This window comes from Schistocerca serialis, chromosome 2 (assembly GCF_023864345.2).
Source record: "Schistocerca serialis cubense isolate TAMUIC-IGC-003099 chromosome 2, iqSchSeri2.2, whole genome shotgun sequence".
NCBI lineage: Eukaryota > Metazoa > Arthropoda > Insecta > Orthoptera > Acrididae > Schistocerca > Schistocerca serialis.
The window spans coordinates 549,198,028-549,213,224 of record NC_064639.1 but is presented as its reverse complement, the minus strand read 5'-3'; the positions used below and the strand labels follow the sequence as shown (position 1 = coordinate 549,213,224).

At 41.6% G+C, this 15,197-nt stretch overlaps 1 protein-coding gene across 1 annotated transcript in view; it reads right to left on the bottom strand.

Annotated features, from left to right (window-relative positions):
• Positions 1-439: 439 nt before the first annotated feature.
• LOC126457534 (ankyrin repeat domain-containing protein 6) overlaps positions 440-15,197 on the bottom strand; it is a 722,889-nt gene continuing 708,131 nt past the window's right edge. The window contains exons 14-15 of the mRNA XM_050093890.1: positions 10,110-10,367; positions 440-704 (exon numbers count right to left, since the gene is read on the bottom strand). Coding sequence (XP_049949847.1) covers positions 529-704; positions 10,110-10,367 — 434 coding nt within the window. The 3' untranslated portion in view covers positions 440-528. The remainder of the gene's footprint in view (positions 705-10,109; positions 10,368-15,197) is intronic.

The window sequence follows — 15,197 nt, the reverse complement described above, 5'->3', positions numbered from 1 at the left end:
CAATGAAGCAGTTTGTAGATGTCTTATCACAACTTGGATTGTGAGACAACTCTGTTTGTCATACATTTTCTTTTGCTGATGACTGCTGCTTAAAACTAATTTATCTCAATTGTTAACCAGTAAAGGGTTGCTTTGTCATACTTCAGGTACAGAACTGCAATTTTGGTACCTCTTGCACATTCAGACTTAAGAATTTGTTTTTAATAAAATAAGTTTATTTGTTGAGAATTACACTTATTTACACACACAGCATATCGTACAAGTGACATATGTACATATATATAAAACTTAAAATTATTGTACTTTGGAAACAGTGTTTAAACACACACACACACACACACACACACACACACACACACACAGATATATATATATATATATATATATATATATATATATATATATATATATATATATATATATATATATATATATATATATATATATGCACCTATAAAAGTAAAGGTTTGGGTTTGATTAAAGCTCAATTTGTGTACATTTGGCTTACTGCAAGTCAGTGCAGGGATTTCACACTAAACTTGCGGTCACTATATTATTACTATCTTCTTCTCCTTCTTGTTCATACCGTTGTTTCGGTAACATTCCTAAATGTGTGTGATGGGTTGGCCGATCAGTGATTCTTAATTGCTTCTGGGATGAGTAAATAGTTGTCTTCTGAACATGTGCTTCACTCTCCACTTGTCCTAAAGACAAAGAACAATTATAAGAGTCATGTCAACCATACAAAAAGGCATATTCTGCTATATAACAGTTTATTCACAATTATTCACATGCAGTGTGTGCCATACCATAGATGTTATAACAGAATATTTCTTTTAACTTTAATTACATGTCCGTATATGTATTTCTCTAAATCATGAAATGAAGAAGAGTTGCAAACTGCAATTTTTCCAACTTCATATTCAGTTAGGTCGTCCCTCCCCCTCCTGCCTTTTCCCCTCTTTCAGCACGCACATTTCATTACTGTTCTGATATTCTGAAACAAGTATCACTCGTCTTTAAAACTTTTTTTTTCCCAAAATCACAGTTAACCTCTTAAAACTTTGTATTGAAGCTTTTGGTAGGTTATTATTTCTCATCTAGTAGATAAATGTTATTTAGGATATTCTGAAGAAAATGAGAAGTGGTTACAGTATTAGTCCACTTGCAGATCGAGCAGTATGTCCATGGACTTTATGACATGACAAAATAAAGCAAAGCTCTAATGAACCCGAAAGTTGGTTTGAAAATCGCAGTGCTTTACTAGGCATGGCCTGTGGGAGATGATACACTGTGGGCTCCAGACCACTGTGGTACTTAGCTTTTTCACAGGCACATCGCTAAATGTGAAGGAAGCAAAAGGAAAAACTCGCAAGTCAGTTTAAATCTCATCCCTTGTAACTCACACCATATTAATGTGCAAGATAGTGACTCTTTCTGTTGATTCTAGCATATAGAGAGACAAATGCAGAAATTTTTTTCATTCACCAAAGTTGGTGTGGCAGCCAAGTCAACAAGATTAAGAGCTGTGATGAGATGCTGTCACTCTGATTTCACTTGTAATTGCTATTGTCTTTAATAATTCACAAGTATCTAAGTAAAATCATTTTATGGGTCCCTACTTTTTAAGTGTTGGGTTTTTCTATCAGATTAATACTAGCTTTTTAATCTGTGTTGCAGTAGTGTTCAAGGCATAGATGTGTAGTGTGTATGGAGATGGCTTTCCTTTTGCTTAAATATACAGTATTCATTCAGAGTCAGAATGTCATAGACTTAACATGCAGTTGGTTTTCATAGCTATCAGTGTCTCTCACTGCAAGCTTAAGATTTTCCAACTTTACAGGTTGATAATTAATTTTGTCCATTATACACACAACAAAAAAAGTTTTGCATCACCCCGGTTCCCAGAACTCCTGAAGACAGACGTTGACTGTGGATATTGTATCACAGACACAGTACCTTTGACTGTTCAGAGATGTCGCTATACCCGCCCAAAGATGTAAACAACCATGCATGAGCAGTGCCTATTATATGTTGTCTGTAGTTCAACCATGCCTAGACGGTCAATACCGCAGTTTGATCGCGTCCGCATTGTTACTTTGTGCCAGGAAGGGCTCTCAACAAGGGAAGTAGTTGGGCATCTCGGGGTGAATCAAAGCGATGTTGTTCGGACATCGAGGAGATACAGAGAAACAGGAACTGTCGATGACATGCCTTGCTCAGGCTGCCCAGGGGCTACTACTGCAGTGGATGACCGCTACTTATGGATTATGGCTCGGAGGAACCCTGACAGCAGCACCACCATATTGAATAATGCTTTTCGTGCAGCCAGCCACAGGACGTCGTGTTATGACTCAAACTGTGCGCAGTAGGCTGCATGATGTGCAACTCCACTCCCAATGTAATGGCTGTACAATATGTGAATACCATCCTCCGACTGATAGTGCAACCATATCGGTAGCATATTGGTGAGGCATTTGTCTTCATGGACGGCAAATTCGTGTCCCCATTGTGCACGACTTCCTTCAGGATAACAACATAGCTCTACTAGAGTGGCCAGTATGTTCTCCAGACATGAATCCTATCAAACATGCCTGGGATAGATTGAAAAGAGCTGTTTATGGACAACGTGGCCAACCAACCTCTCTGAGGGATCTACGCCAAATTGCCATTGAGGAGTGGGACAATCTGGACCAACAGGGCCTTGATGAACTTGTGGATAGTATGCCACGATGAATACAGGCATGCTTCAGTGCAAGAGGACGTGCTATTGGGTATTAGAGGTACTGGCTGCTATTTTAATTGAAGGGGTGCCAATCATCAATCATCAATCCCGTATTGTTTTTGGGTGCATCACATGCTGGTAACAAGTATTTTCAAATGTACCACTACACGATGGTGTCTTCTATATAAATTGGTCTGTCTTATCAAACAACCGAAAATCCTGACTGGAATAACAGTTGGGAAGGAGAGATTGCTACTCATGACATAGAGGTGATCGGGCCAAATATCTCACGAAATAAGCATCAAACGAAAAAACTACATAGACCGAAACTTGTCTGGCTTGAAGGGGGAAACCGGATGGCGCTATGGTTGGCCCGCTAGATGGCGCTGCCATAGGTCAAATGGATATCAACTGCATTTTTTTAAATAGGAACCCCCATTTTTTTATTACATATTCGTTTAGTACGTAAAGATATATGAATGTTTTAGTTGAAACACTTTTTTCTCTTTGTGATAGATGGCACTGTAATAGTCACAAACATATGGCTCACAATTTTAGACGAACAGTTGGTAACACGTAGGTTTTTTAAATTAAAATACAGAATGTAGGTATGTTTGAACATGTTATTTCAGTTGTTCCAATGTGATAGATGTACCTTTGTGAACTTATCATTTCTGAGAATGTGTGGTGTTACAGCGTGATTACCTGTAAATACCACATTAATGCAATAAATGCTCAAAATGATATCCGTCAACCTCAATGCATTTGGCAATACGTGTAACGACATTCCTCTCAACAGTGAGTAGTTTGCCTTCTGTAATGTTCGCACATGCATTGACAATGAGCTGACACATGTTGTCAGGCGTTGTTGGTGGATCACGATGGCAAATATCCTTCAACTTTCCCCCGGGGACATCAGATCCGGTGAACGTGTGGGCCATGGTATGGTGCTTCATCGACCGATCCACCTGTCATGAAATATGCTATTCAATACCGCTTCAACTGCACGCGAGCTATGTGCCGGACATCCATCATGTTGGAAGTACATTGCCATTCTGTCATGCAATGAAGCATCTTGTAGTAACATTGGTAGAACATTACGTAGGAAATCAGCATACATTGCACCATTTAGATTGATAAAATGGGGGCCAATTATCCTTCCTTCCATAATTCCGCACCATACATTAACCCGCCAAGGTCGCTGATGCTCCACTTGTCGCAGCCATCGTGGATTTTCCGTTGCCCAATAGTGCATATTACGTTACTGCTGTTGGTGAATGATGCTTCGTCGCTAAATAGAACGCGTGCAAAACATCTGTCATTGTCCCATAATTTCTCTTGTGCCCACTGGCAGAACTGTACATGATGTTCAAAGTCATCATCATGCAATTACTGGTGCATAGAAATATGGTACGGGTGTAATTGATGTTGATGTAGCATTCTCAACACTGACGTTTTTGAGATTCGCGATTCTCGCGCAATTTGTCTGCTGCTGATGTGCGGATTAGCCGCAACAGCAGCTAGAACACCTACTTGGGCGTCATCATTTGTTGCTGGTCGTGGTCGACATTTCAGATATGGCTGAAAACTTACTGTTTCCTTAAATAACGTAACTATCTGGCGAACGGTCCGGACACTTGGGTGATGTCGTCCAGGATACCGAGCAGCATACATAGCATACACCTGTTGGGCATTTTGATCACGATAGCCATACATCAACACGATATCGACCTTTTCCACAATTGGTAAACTGTCCATTTTAACACGGGTAATGTATCACGAAGCAAATACCGTCCGCACTGGCGGAATGTTACCTGATACCACATACTTATACATTTGTGACTATTACAGCGCCATCTATTACAAAGCGAAGTACACGAATTTGTAATAAAAAATGGGGGTTCCTATTTTTAAAAAACACAGTTGATATCCATTTGACCTATGGCAGCACCATCTAACGGGCCAACCACAGTGCCATCTGGTTTCCCCCTTCAAGCTAGACAAGTTTCGTTCTGTGTAGTTTTTTTGTTTGAAGCTTATTTTGTGAGATATTTGGCCCGGTCACTATCAGTGGACCACTCTGTATATATATATTATATTTTTTTTTTCTTTTTTTTTTCTTTTTTTTTTTTTTTAGTGGAAGGAGATTGGATGCAGAAATGTGGGGCTACAGAGTAGGAAGATTTTATGGATGGACCAGAGAGAGCACCAGGAGATGACTGTGTGTGTGAGAGAGAGAGAGAGGTGGAGCAGGGAAGGGAGAGGGATAGGAGGATACAGGTAGAGGACGAGGAAACATTGCTGCCTGGCATAGTGTGCATCGACTAGAGGTGCCAGACATGGCTACCTGGTCAGCATCAGGATGCTGGGGGGGGGGGGGGGGGGGGTAGAAAGGAGAGGAGCAGAGAAGGGTAAAAGCTTGGTGGGTGCATTGGCAGTGAGCAGTACACAATGAAGGTTAGTGGATGTCAGCTGGGAGGAGGTGGTAAGACAGAGGGGGCACAAACTGTTTAGTGGTGGGCGCAGTGACAATAAGTTATCTTAGGTTGGGGGCCAGGATGATTTCGGGAGCAGTGTGTTTTGTAAGGAGAGGAGTTGCTAGTCTCCCATTGGGCACCTCCCTGGGTGGCGGATAGGGGAATGCTCACCAGATATGGTGGGAATTCGGGAAATAAAATACCCAGGGCGGACCAAAACTAGCAAGCCTCCGCCCCTCTAACAAGGGAAGGGGGTTGGCGCCAGGAAGGGCATCCGGCTGTAAAAACATTGCCAAAACAAGAGGAATGATGGATGCTTCTCCAGATAAATGTTCTGGAGTAATAGCCTCCCATTCGGATCTCCGGGGGAGGCGTTTTGCGAAGGATCCAAGATCAGAGTGGGAACTCTGAACATGGGAATGATGACGGGAAAGGGAAGAGAGATAGTAGACATGATGCAGAGGAGGAAGATAAAGGCTTTGTGTGTGCAAGAGACAAGGCGGAAGGGCAATAAGGCAAAGATCTTAGCTGAAGGTTATAAGCTACTTTATAGTAGTGCAAGCCCGGAATCAAGAAATGGATTGGAGTTATTTTGCACAGAGAGCTTCAAGAAGAGGTATGTGAAGTCAGCAGAGTAAATGATAGGATCATGTATGTAAAGATGATGATTGGCGGAGAAATAGTAACAGTGCTGACGGCCTATGCACCCCAAGCAGGATGTTGCGGAGGACGAGAAGGAAAAATTTTGGAGAGATTTGGATGGAGTAATGGTCGGAATACCAGAGAATGAAAGAGTGATAGTCAGAGGGGATCTAAATGGTCATGTTGGCGGAAGAAAGGTGGGGAAGAGAGGTGCATGGAGGATGGGGGTATGGCGAGAGAAATGAGAGAGGAAAAAAGATAATGGAGTTTGCAGTGGCTTTTGATCTAGTGATTGCGAATACCTACTTCCAAAGAAAAAGAGAAAAACTAATAACATACAGGAGTAGCTAAAATAAAAGCCAAATTGATTACATATTATGTAGAAGGAAAAATAGTGGGGAGGTGCGAAATACGAAGGTCATATACGGTGAAGGAATAGCAACACAACATAAGTTGATTGTAGCAGATTGTGAGATGAAAGTATGTAAAAGACAGAGACACATAAATCAATGTGAAGGAAAATTAAGTGGTGGAGATTAAAGAATAAAAAATTGAGAGAGGAGTTTACTGAAAAAGTACTGGGAAAGGTAAAATTGGCAGAGAGTGTGTAGGAGTGGTGGAAAATAAATAGTGCTGTTATAAGGAAGACTGGGGAGGAAGTGTTTGGGTTAACATCTGGGAGAAGGGTGCCAAAAGATAAGGAAGCATGGTGGTGGAATGAAGAGGTGCAGAAGGTTGTGAAGGAAAAGAAAGACACTAAGAGGAAATGGTATATGTCCGGAAGTGCTGAGGATGGGCAAGCATACAAAAGTGCAAAGAAGTAGGCAAAACGAGCCGTGGCTAAAGCTAAAGCTGAATCAGTAAGGGAGGCATACGAACGACTACAGAAAAATCAGGATATGAGACAACTGATACGGATAGGCAAATCAAGAGATAAAGCTTCTAAGGATCTAACAGCACTGAAACAAATGAAAGATGAAACAGGAATAATTCTGCATGACCATGGAAAAATAATTCAAAGGTGGTTGAATTATTTTGAGAACTTGCTGAATGAAGGAAATGTAAGAGTGAAAACTAAGGAAGGAGGGGCAAACAAAGGATTAACGATGGATATAAATAGAGATGAAGTCGAACGGGCAGTTGAAAAGATGAAAAATGGGAAGGCAGTTGGCCCAGACCAAGATCCCCATTGAGATATAGAAGTATCTTGGTAAAAAGGGAATTGGGCTCCTTTGGGATTTAATGAAGAAGATTTGGTGACAGGAGGAGATGCCAGACGAGTGGAGAACTAGTGTACTGATCCGAATATTTAAGGGGAAAGGTGACGTGCAGGACTGCGGTAACTATAGAAGTATTAAACTGATGGCACACACAATGAACATTTGGGAGAGAGTTACAGAAGCAAGATTACGCAAGGAGACTGTGGTGTGTGAAGAACAGTTTGAGTTCGTGCCTGGAAGAGGAATGACTGATGCAATACTTGCTTTAAGGCGGATAGTGGAGACACACGGGGAGCTACAAGTCGATCTACATATGGCTTTCATTGATTTGGAGAAAGCATATGACAGAGTCCCAAGGGACGAAATATGGAGAAGCATAAGAGAGCAGTGCGTGCTGGAGAAGTATGTGAGGTTAGTGAAGGAAATGCACAGAGAGCAATGACACAGGTGAAAAGTAGTGTGGGCATGACAAAGGAGTTTCCAGTAAAAGTAGCGTTACATCAAGGGTCTGTGCTTAGTCCCTACCTCTTTGACCTGATTATGGATGTGCTGGTGAAAGATGTGAAGAAGGAAGCATTGTGGAATATGATGTTTGCGGACGATGTGGTTCTTGGTGAGCAGAGCATCGACACACTTGAGGAAAAGCTGGAGGATTGGAGGAAGGCACTAGAAGAAAAAGGGATGAAAATTAGCAGGACAAAGTCAGAATATTTAGCACTGAAGGATGTGTGCAGATGAGGTCTTCCAAGATCCAGGATGATGAGCTGAAATCGGTCTGCAAATTTAAATACCTGGGGTCGTACATACAGAGGGACAGAGGACTGGAAACTGAGATACAACACAGAATAAATTGTGATTGGAACAACTGGATGAAAATGAGTGGAGTGCTGTGTGACAAGAAGGTGAGCATTGGGTATAAAGGGAAAGTGTACAAATCAGAGGTAAGGCCTGCTATGATACACAGGGCAGAGACATGGCCAATCACAGTAGCCCAGGAAAGGAAGATGGAAGTGACGGAAATGAGGATGCTGAGGTGGATGTGTGGGATAACAAGGAAGGACAGGATTAGAAATGAATTGGTTAGAGGAGCTGTGAAAGTGCGCCCATGGGGAAAAAGATACAAGAGAGCAGGCTAAGGTGGTACGGACACTTACAGAGAAAAGGGGAAGAGTATATCGGAAACAGAGTTGAAGATACAAAGATTGAAGGAGCGAGAAGGAGAGGAAGACCGAAGACGAGGTGGAAGGATAAGATATCCGGGGACCTAAGGGAGAAAGGATGGAAGAAGAAAGAGGCAATGGATAGAGTACTATGGAGGAGAAGGATGCAGAAGAGCAACGCTGAGCCTACGTGACGTGGGACAAGGTGGTGATAAAGAAGAAGAAGACTAGTGTGTTGTAAGGATAACTCCCATCCTTGCAGTTCAGAAAAGCTGGTATTAGTGAGGAGGATCCAGATGGCTGGGTTGCCATTGAAATCAAGCATGTCATGCTTAGCTCCATGTTGAGCTACGGGTGGTCCACTTTTCTCTTGGCCACAGTAAGGCATTGAGCATTCTTCATAATGGATAGCTGGTTGGTAGTCATACCAATATAAAAAGCTAAACAATGATTGCAGCACAACTGATACACGACATGACTGCTTTCACTGGTGGCCTGGCTTCTGATAAGGTAGGATAAGCCTGTGACTATTGGAATAGGAAGTGTGCGGTGTGTGGATTGGCCAGGTCTTGCACTTGGAATGGGGTTGGGAGTGGCATGGAGTGGGGTATACTAGGTTGGTGGGGTAGCAGAACATCACTTTAGGGGAGCTGGGAAGGGTGGTGGGTAGGGAGTCCCTCATGTAAGGGTACGATGATTGATAATCCAAACCCTGATGAAGGATGTGGTTTTGTTGTTCCAGTCGGGGTGGTATTTGGTGATGAGGAGATGCTCCTTTATAGCTGAATCTTGAGGGTGGTGAGGGGATTTTGTGTGTGTGTGTGTGGGGGGGGGGGGGGGCGGAATACGACATGGGAAATCTATTTGGGGACTAGGTCTGGGGGATAGTGTATATCTGTGAAGGCCTTTGTGATATCTTCAGCATACAGTGCAAGGGAGTTGCAGATACAACATCCACAGGTGGCTAGATTGCATGGGAGGTTGAGAAGAACCACGTGAAGTGGATGGAAATAAGGTGTTGAGGTTGTGAAGGAATGAGGATAGGGTGTGTGATCACAGAATATATCTAGCATTCTTTTTCATTGTGCATGCCAGCCTGCAACTGACAGCCTCATGTATGTAACGAGTAGCAATCAATCCTTTCAATTGTTATCTTCTCTTATTACATTTGTTGTTGTTTATTAAACTCAAAATATGCTGTTGTGGCTTAGCACTTTCTTCTGCCAACCCTTTCAGTTGTACTGTGGCATATTTATACCTGCAACAGTTGTGTAGTTTTTCTCATTGCACTTTGTAACAAAAAAGTAATTCTTATATCCAGAAAAAAAACTTTCATTATGCAGGACCATAAGACAGGCTCAATGCAAAAAGTAGATAGTCACAACTTTCTGTGTCCCAAAACTTCAGTTTCTGAACAGTTTTCATTCCCCCTTCCCATTTTATTTCCTATTTACTTCGTTAGTAGAGGATCTTTTTCAAATAATCTAATAAGATGTCTGGTTTCCATATTGTCCCAATTTGCATGTTCTGGTTGTTCCTTTCCCTGCACTCAGTGTAAATAAGAAATCATATGCACACAGAGTAACAGACCAATGTGAGCAATGAACGGATAAATTAGTTGTATTGGATGGAGAAAATCTGCTTGCAGAATATCATCAAAGGATAAATGTGTAGACAGGCAAAAAACTGGCTTCTGCTAGGAGTCCTGTTTGCAAAAGCTAGCAGAGAAACTGGGGACAAGAAAACATATTCCAATGTATTGAAGGTTTATGTAAATGATGCTGAGGAACAAAACAACATAAGGGCATCATAGTATTATATACCACCCAGAAAATTATACTTTCTTTAAGAATAATCAACCTTTTTGTAATGTTTTTGCATTTACCTGACAAAGAGGGTGAAGGTCCTTTAGAACTGCCATACAGTCTTGTACTGTAACCTGAATCATTATGAAGATCGCTAGCTTCATGTGTTGGGCTGTAGACACCAACACGCTGCCTGGCCAATTGTGAGGCATCAGGCTGAGGGCAGACATTTTCATAATTTGGCACCACTGCGGCAGCCTGACCTTCACACTCATCTTCACTTGAATCTGAGCTATCACCAACTCGCTCAGATGGATGACTGTAGCACTTCTGGATGGCTGTAAATACAGATAGTACTTGCATGATACGGAATACATTTTCTTTTAGAATGATGCACATATAAATGTACTTAAAAATGCCCTAACCATATTAGTAAGCAAAATTAATTACTTAATAATTATATTGTCCAAATACTTTTTGTTGATAAGAAAATAACTCCATAGATAAAGTACTGTAAATTATTTGATTTCTTTTTTAGTTGGTACATTGAAAGCCCCATTTTCAATTGTTTGTAGTTCACATTTCAAGTACGTGTAATACTGTCAGATAAGTCCCATCACCGCAGTAATTCACCTAGAGCAAAGATTCAAAATCAGAAATTCTAATTGTCTGGATACTATTTATATGTAGCTACAGGCGCGAAATTTAACCAACAGGAAGAAGATGCTGTGATATGCAAATGATTAGCTTTTCAGAGCATTCACACAAGGTTAGCGCCGGTGGCGACACCTACAACGTGCTGACATGAGGAAAGTTTCCAACAGATTTCTCATACACAAACAGCAGTTGACCAGTGTTGCCTGGTAAAACGTTGTTGTGATGCCTCGTGTAAAGAGGAGAAATGCGTACCATCATGTTTCCGACTTTGATAAAAGTCGGATTGTAACCTATCATGATTGTGGTTTATGGTATCACGACATTGCTACTTGCGTTGGTCAAGATCCAATGACTGTTAGCAGAATATGGAATCGGTGGGTTCAGGAGGGTAATACGGAACGCTGTGCTGGATCCCAACGACCTCATATCACTAACAGTCGAGATGACAGGCATCTTATCCACATAGCTATAACAGATCGTGCAGCCATGTCTCGATCCCTGAGTCAACAGATGGCGACGTTTGCAAGACAACAACCATCTGCATGAACAGTTCGATGACATTTGCAGCAGCATGAACTATCAGTACGGAGACGATGGCTGCAGTTACCCCTGACGATGCATCACAGACAGGAGCACCTGCGATGGTGGACTCAATGATGAACCTGGGTGCACGAATGGCAAAATGTCATTTTTTCAGATGAATCCAGGTTCTGTTTACAGCATAATGATGGTCGCATCCGTGTTTGGTGACTTCGCGGTGAACGCACATTGGAAGCGTGTATTTGTCAGTGCCATACTGGCGTATCACCCGGCGTGATGGTATGGGGTGCCATTGGTTACACATCTAGGTCACCTCCTGTTCGCATTGACGGCACTTTGAACAGTGGATGTTACATTTCAGATGTGTTACGACCCGTGGCTCCCTTCATTTGATCCCTGCGAAACCCTACATTTCAGCAGAATAATGCATTACCGCATGTTGCAGGTCCTGTACGGGCCTTTCTGGATAAAGAAAATGTTCGACTGCTGCCCTGGCTAGCAAATTCTCCAGATCTCTCACCAACTGAAAACGTCTGGTCAATGGTGGTCGAGCAACTGGCTCATCACAAAACGCCAGTCACTACTCTTGATGAACTGTGGTATTGTGTTGAAGCTGCGTGGGCAGCTGTACCTGTACACGCCATCCAAGCTCTGTTTGACTCAGTGCCCAGGTGTATCAAGGCCATTATTACGGCCAGAGGTGGTTGTTCTGGGTACTGATTTTTCAGGATCTATGCACCCAAATTGTGTGAAAATGTAATAACATGTCAGTTCTAGTATAATTTATTTTTCCAATGAATACCTATTTATCATCTGTATTTCTTCTTGGTGTAGCAATTTTAATTACCAGTAGTGTAATTTAGTGGACATACAATTGTTTTATTAAATACCTCCCCCCACCCCCCTCCCCCCTGTATCAGCTGCCATAAACTGAATTTCTTCTTAATTTTTTACTTATTTCATCCTCTACTACAAACAATATCACATGCAGTTATTGCCTGCTTTTAAAAGCAAACAAACAATTCTTGGCTTCCAAATCTGTTGTCAACATAAGGAGTATACCCTCATTCCAAATAGTTCTCTTCATGGTGATGTTGAATTCAATTTATGTAATTGCACCAACATACAAGACAAAATTTTCATATGTGAATAGTCCATCAGTCATTGAGGATTGTTTTCAATCCAAACTTTTTGTTTGGTTCAGATACACTGTTTGGAATAACTGCAATTTCAACTAAAATTGGTTTTTGCCACTGGAAAGCTTTTATCATGGATCAAAAGTTTATCAGAAAACTACATGAACTTTGCCATTAGTCTTCTCAATTTTGGATACAGTTTCTGCTTTGGTAATAACAAAGTTATTGAAGTGCAACATTCTTGGAAGTAACACAGAATGATTGCAGAATATAAATTTCTTGGAAACTTAAGTGTTCAAAAGTACTTTTAAGGACCAGCGATTGACAGTTTTCAACTCTTTCATCCAGGGCATGAGGGATGACAAATAGCAACAAAGCTTGTTATGTCCAGTATCTTTGAAATTTGAAAAATACTAGCCATTTCATCAGTATTTCTTAGTACATGCATAACTGGTTGAAAATCGCTTCTTCCCCTTTACAAATATACCCAAAGCATATTATATTTCAAAGAGTTTCACAGCGTCTTTAAGATAACTGATATTCTGAAGAATTAATTAAATATCCGCCAGGAAAAATAGACTACTATGCCAGCTGACATGTGTGGTTCGAGAATGGAACTCTCAGATGTTATAGAAATCATCAGTTATTGACATAAAAAAATTGTCACTGTCAGTTCTACTACCAGTAGAACCTAGAACCTCTATAACTTTTCTTTAAAGAAAAAAATAAAATAAAATAAAATAAAACAAAACAAAAATTACTGGACCGTGTCCTGTCTATACTGAATAGGACAATGGTAACTGTAATCTGGTGTCAATACTGAAAAATATTAAAAAACATAAAGCATCCTTAAAATCAAACATCAGCATGCAAATATTCCAATCAGGATTTTGAACAGCTACTGTGAGATTGTGACATGCTACAGCTGTGTGTTGCATCCAGAGAACACAGGAGTCAATCTAGTGGCACTAGTAAACATGTCCACAGCACTTCGGGGAAAGCTATGACACTGTATGTGAACATGTCCACAACACTCAGTTGGTTAACAGTACATCTACTTCAGATTTTACATTGCTTCTGTCTTGTATGTTTGCCTTTGTTGTTGTTGTTTCACTAATAACATACACAACTTTTGTCACCTGGCACTGTTCACCTGTTGCAAGACCTCTTTTTTTATGCTAGATACCATGCGATGAAAAACTTGTTTTCTGCATTGCCAAACTTGAAAGTTGAATTATTCTTTTGAAAAATGCCAGGCTTGCAGGAGAATGAAATGACAACATAAATATTTTTTTTACTCATTCCAGAATGATTCTCACTCTGGAGTGGACTGTGTGCTCATTTGAAACTTCCTGACGGATTAAATCTGGGTGCCAGATTAGGATTCAGACTTGGAACCCTTGTGTTCTACTGACAGCCTGATGCAATCCTTTATCAATTATGTCACATGAGCAGCTTGTACGTTATTTTGGTGGTGGTGGTGGTGGCAGCAGCGATGGTGGCAGCACTGTTAGAAGGGTAGGCTTAAACCTGATGCTGAAACATGGCATTCTCCTTTTTTAAGATCAATAAGGGAGCTGTTGTGTGTCAAACACTCATCTAATGAGCAGTGTTTCATTGACAGTTTCAAAAGCCGTCACTATATGACATATGGCAAAATTTGGCTAAGTCTGATAATGAAGAATTCAATGTTACCACCTCATTTCCCATTGCAAGTGCTGAATTCAGGATGCTGGCTTACTGTCTGGTGAACAGAGGACACATCTCATTTGCATAGGTTTTGCTAACAAAACTGTCTTCAGTCTCCAGTATTCAAATCATTTTCCCCAGGCCAACCCCTCATATGTTTTAACAACCTCATAAGTACTCAATCATACTGTTGTGACAGTGCCACGACATTTAACAGTGCCGTCACGACAGTACGAGCAAACGGCAATAGAGGAGCTCCGCAACTCGGCTGAGCGCGGGAGCACCACCTAACTACGAACAGCGCCGGCCGCATGTCACGGCACGGCAGTCGAATAAGAGATACTGAGTTGTTGTCATGTAACCAGCTATTGTTTCTAAGTGAGTGTGTTTGAATATCCACGCAATTATTGGTGATTAAAGGTTATAACACTTTTTGGCGATGTGGATTTGTGTGTTCGTGACGGGGCAGACATGGAACAGCTTATGCAAGCGCTCATTGAACAACAAACACAGCTGACGGCTGCTATTCAGGCATTGTCGACGTCGCTTACTCATTGTCTGTCTTCCTCTTCTCCGCCTCCATTCCCTCCTTACGACGAGGCCGCTGAAGACTGGGAGGATTATGAGAAGCATTTGCGGCATCACTTCTTGGCTTTCGGCATTGTCGACGCTCCTATGTGTAAGTCATTATTTCTATCCTGGATTTCCCCATGGATCTATCAGCTGCTATCTCAGTTAGTCCCTCTGCGGGAACCTGCCTCTCTGTCCTTCCAAGAAATGTGTGACTTATTGTCTAACTGTTACCGAAAAAACACCCACGCCGTTGCCGCCCGCGTGGCATTCTACCGGTGTCGTAAACAGCCCCATCAATCTTACTGGGCTTGGGCGGCAGAACTACACGGTCTGAGTAGGAAATGTCAGTTTGTCACAGACACTCATCATGAGTCTTATGCTGATTCAATGGTTAGGGATGCTATACTACGGCTTGCTCCTGATAAAGAAGTTCGGCAACGTGCCCTACAACTGCCAACCCCCTCGTTGTCGGAAGTTCTAAGCATTGCTCAATCCTTTGAAGTGTCTCAAGCTGCTTGTGTGCAAATAGACGCTTGGTGTGATGTAGGCACTGTACAGTCAACTTTCGACACG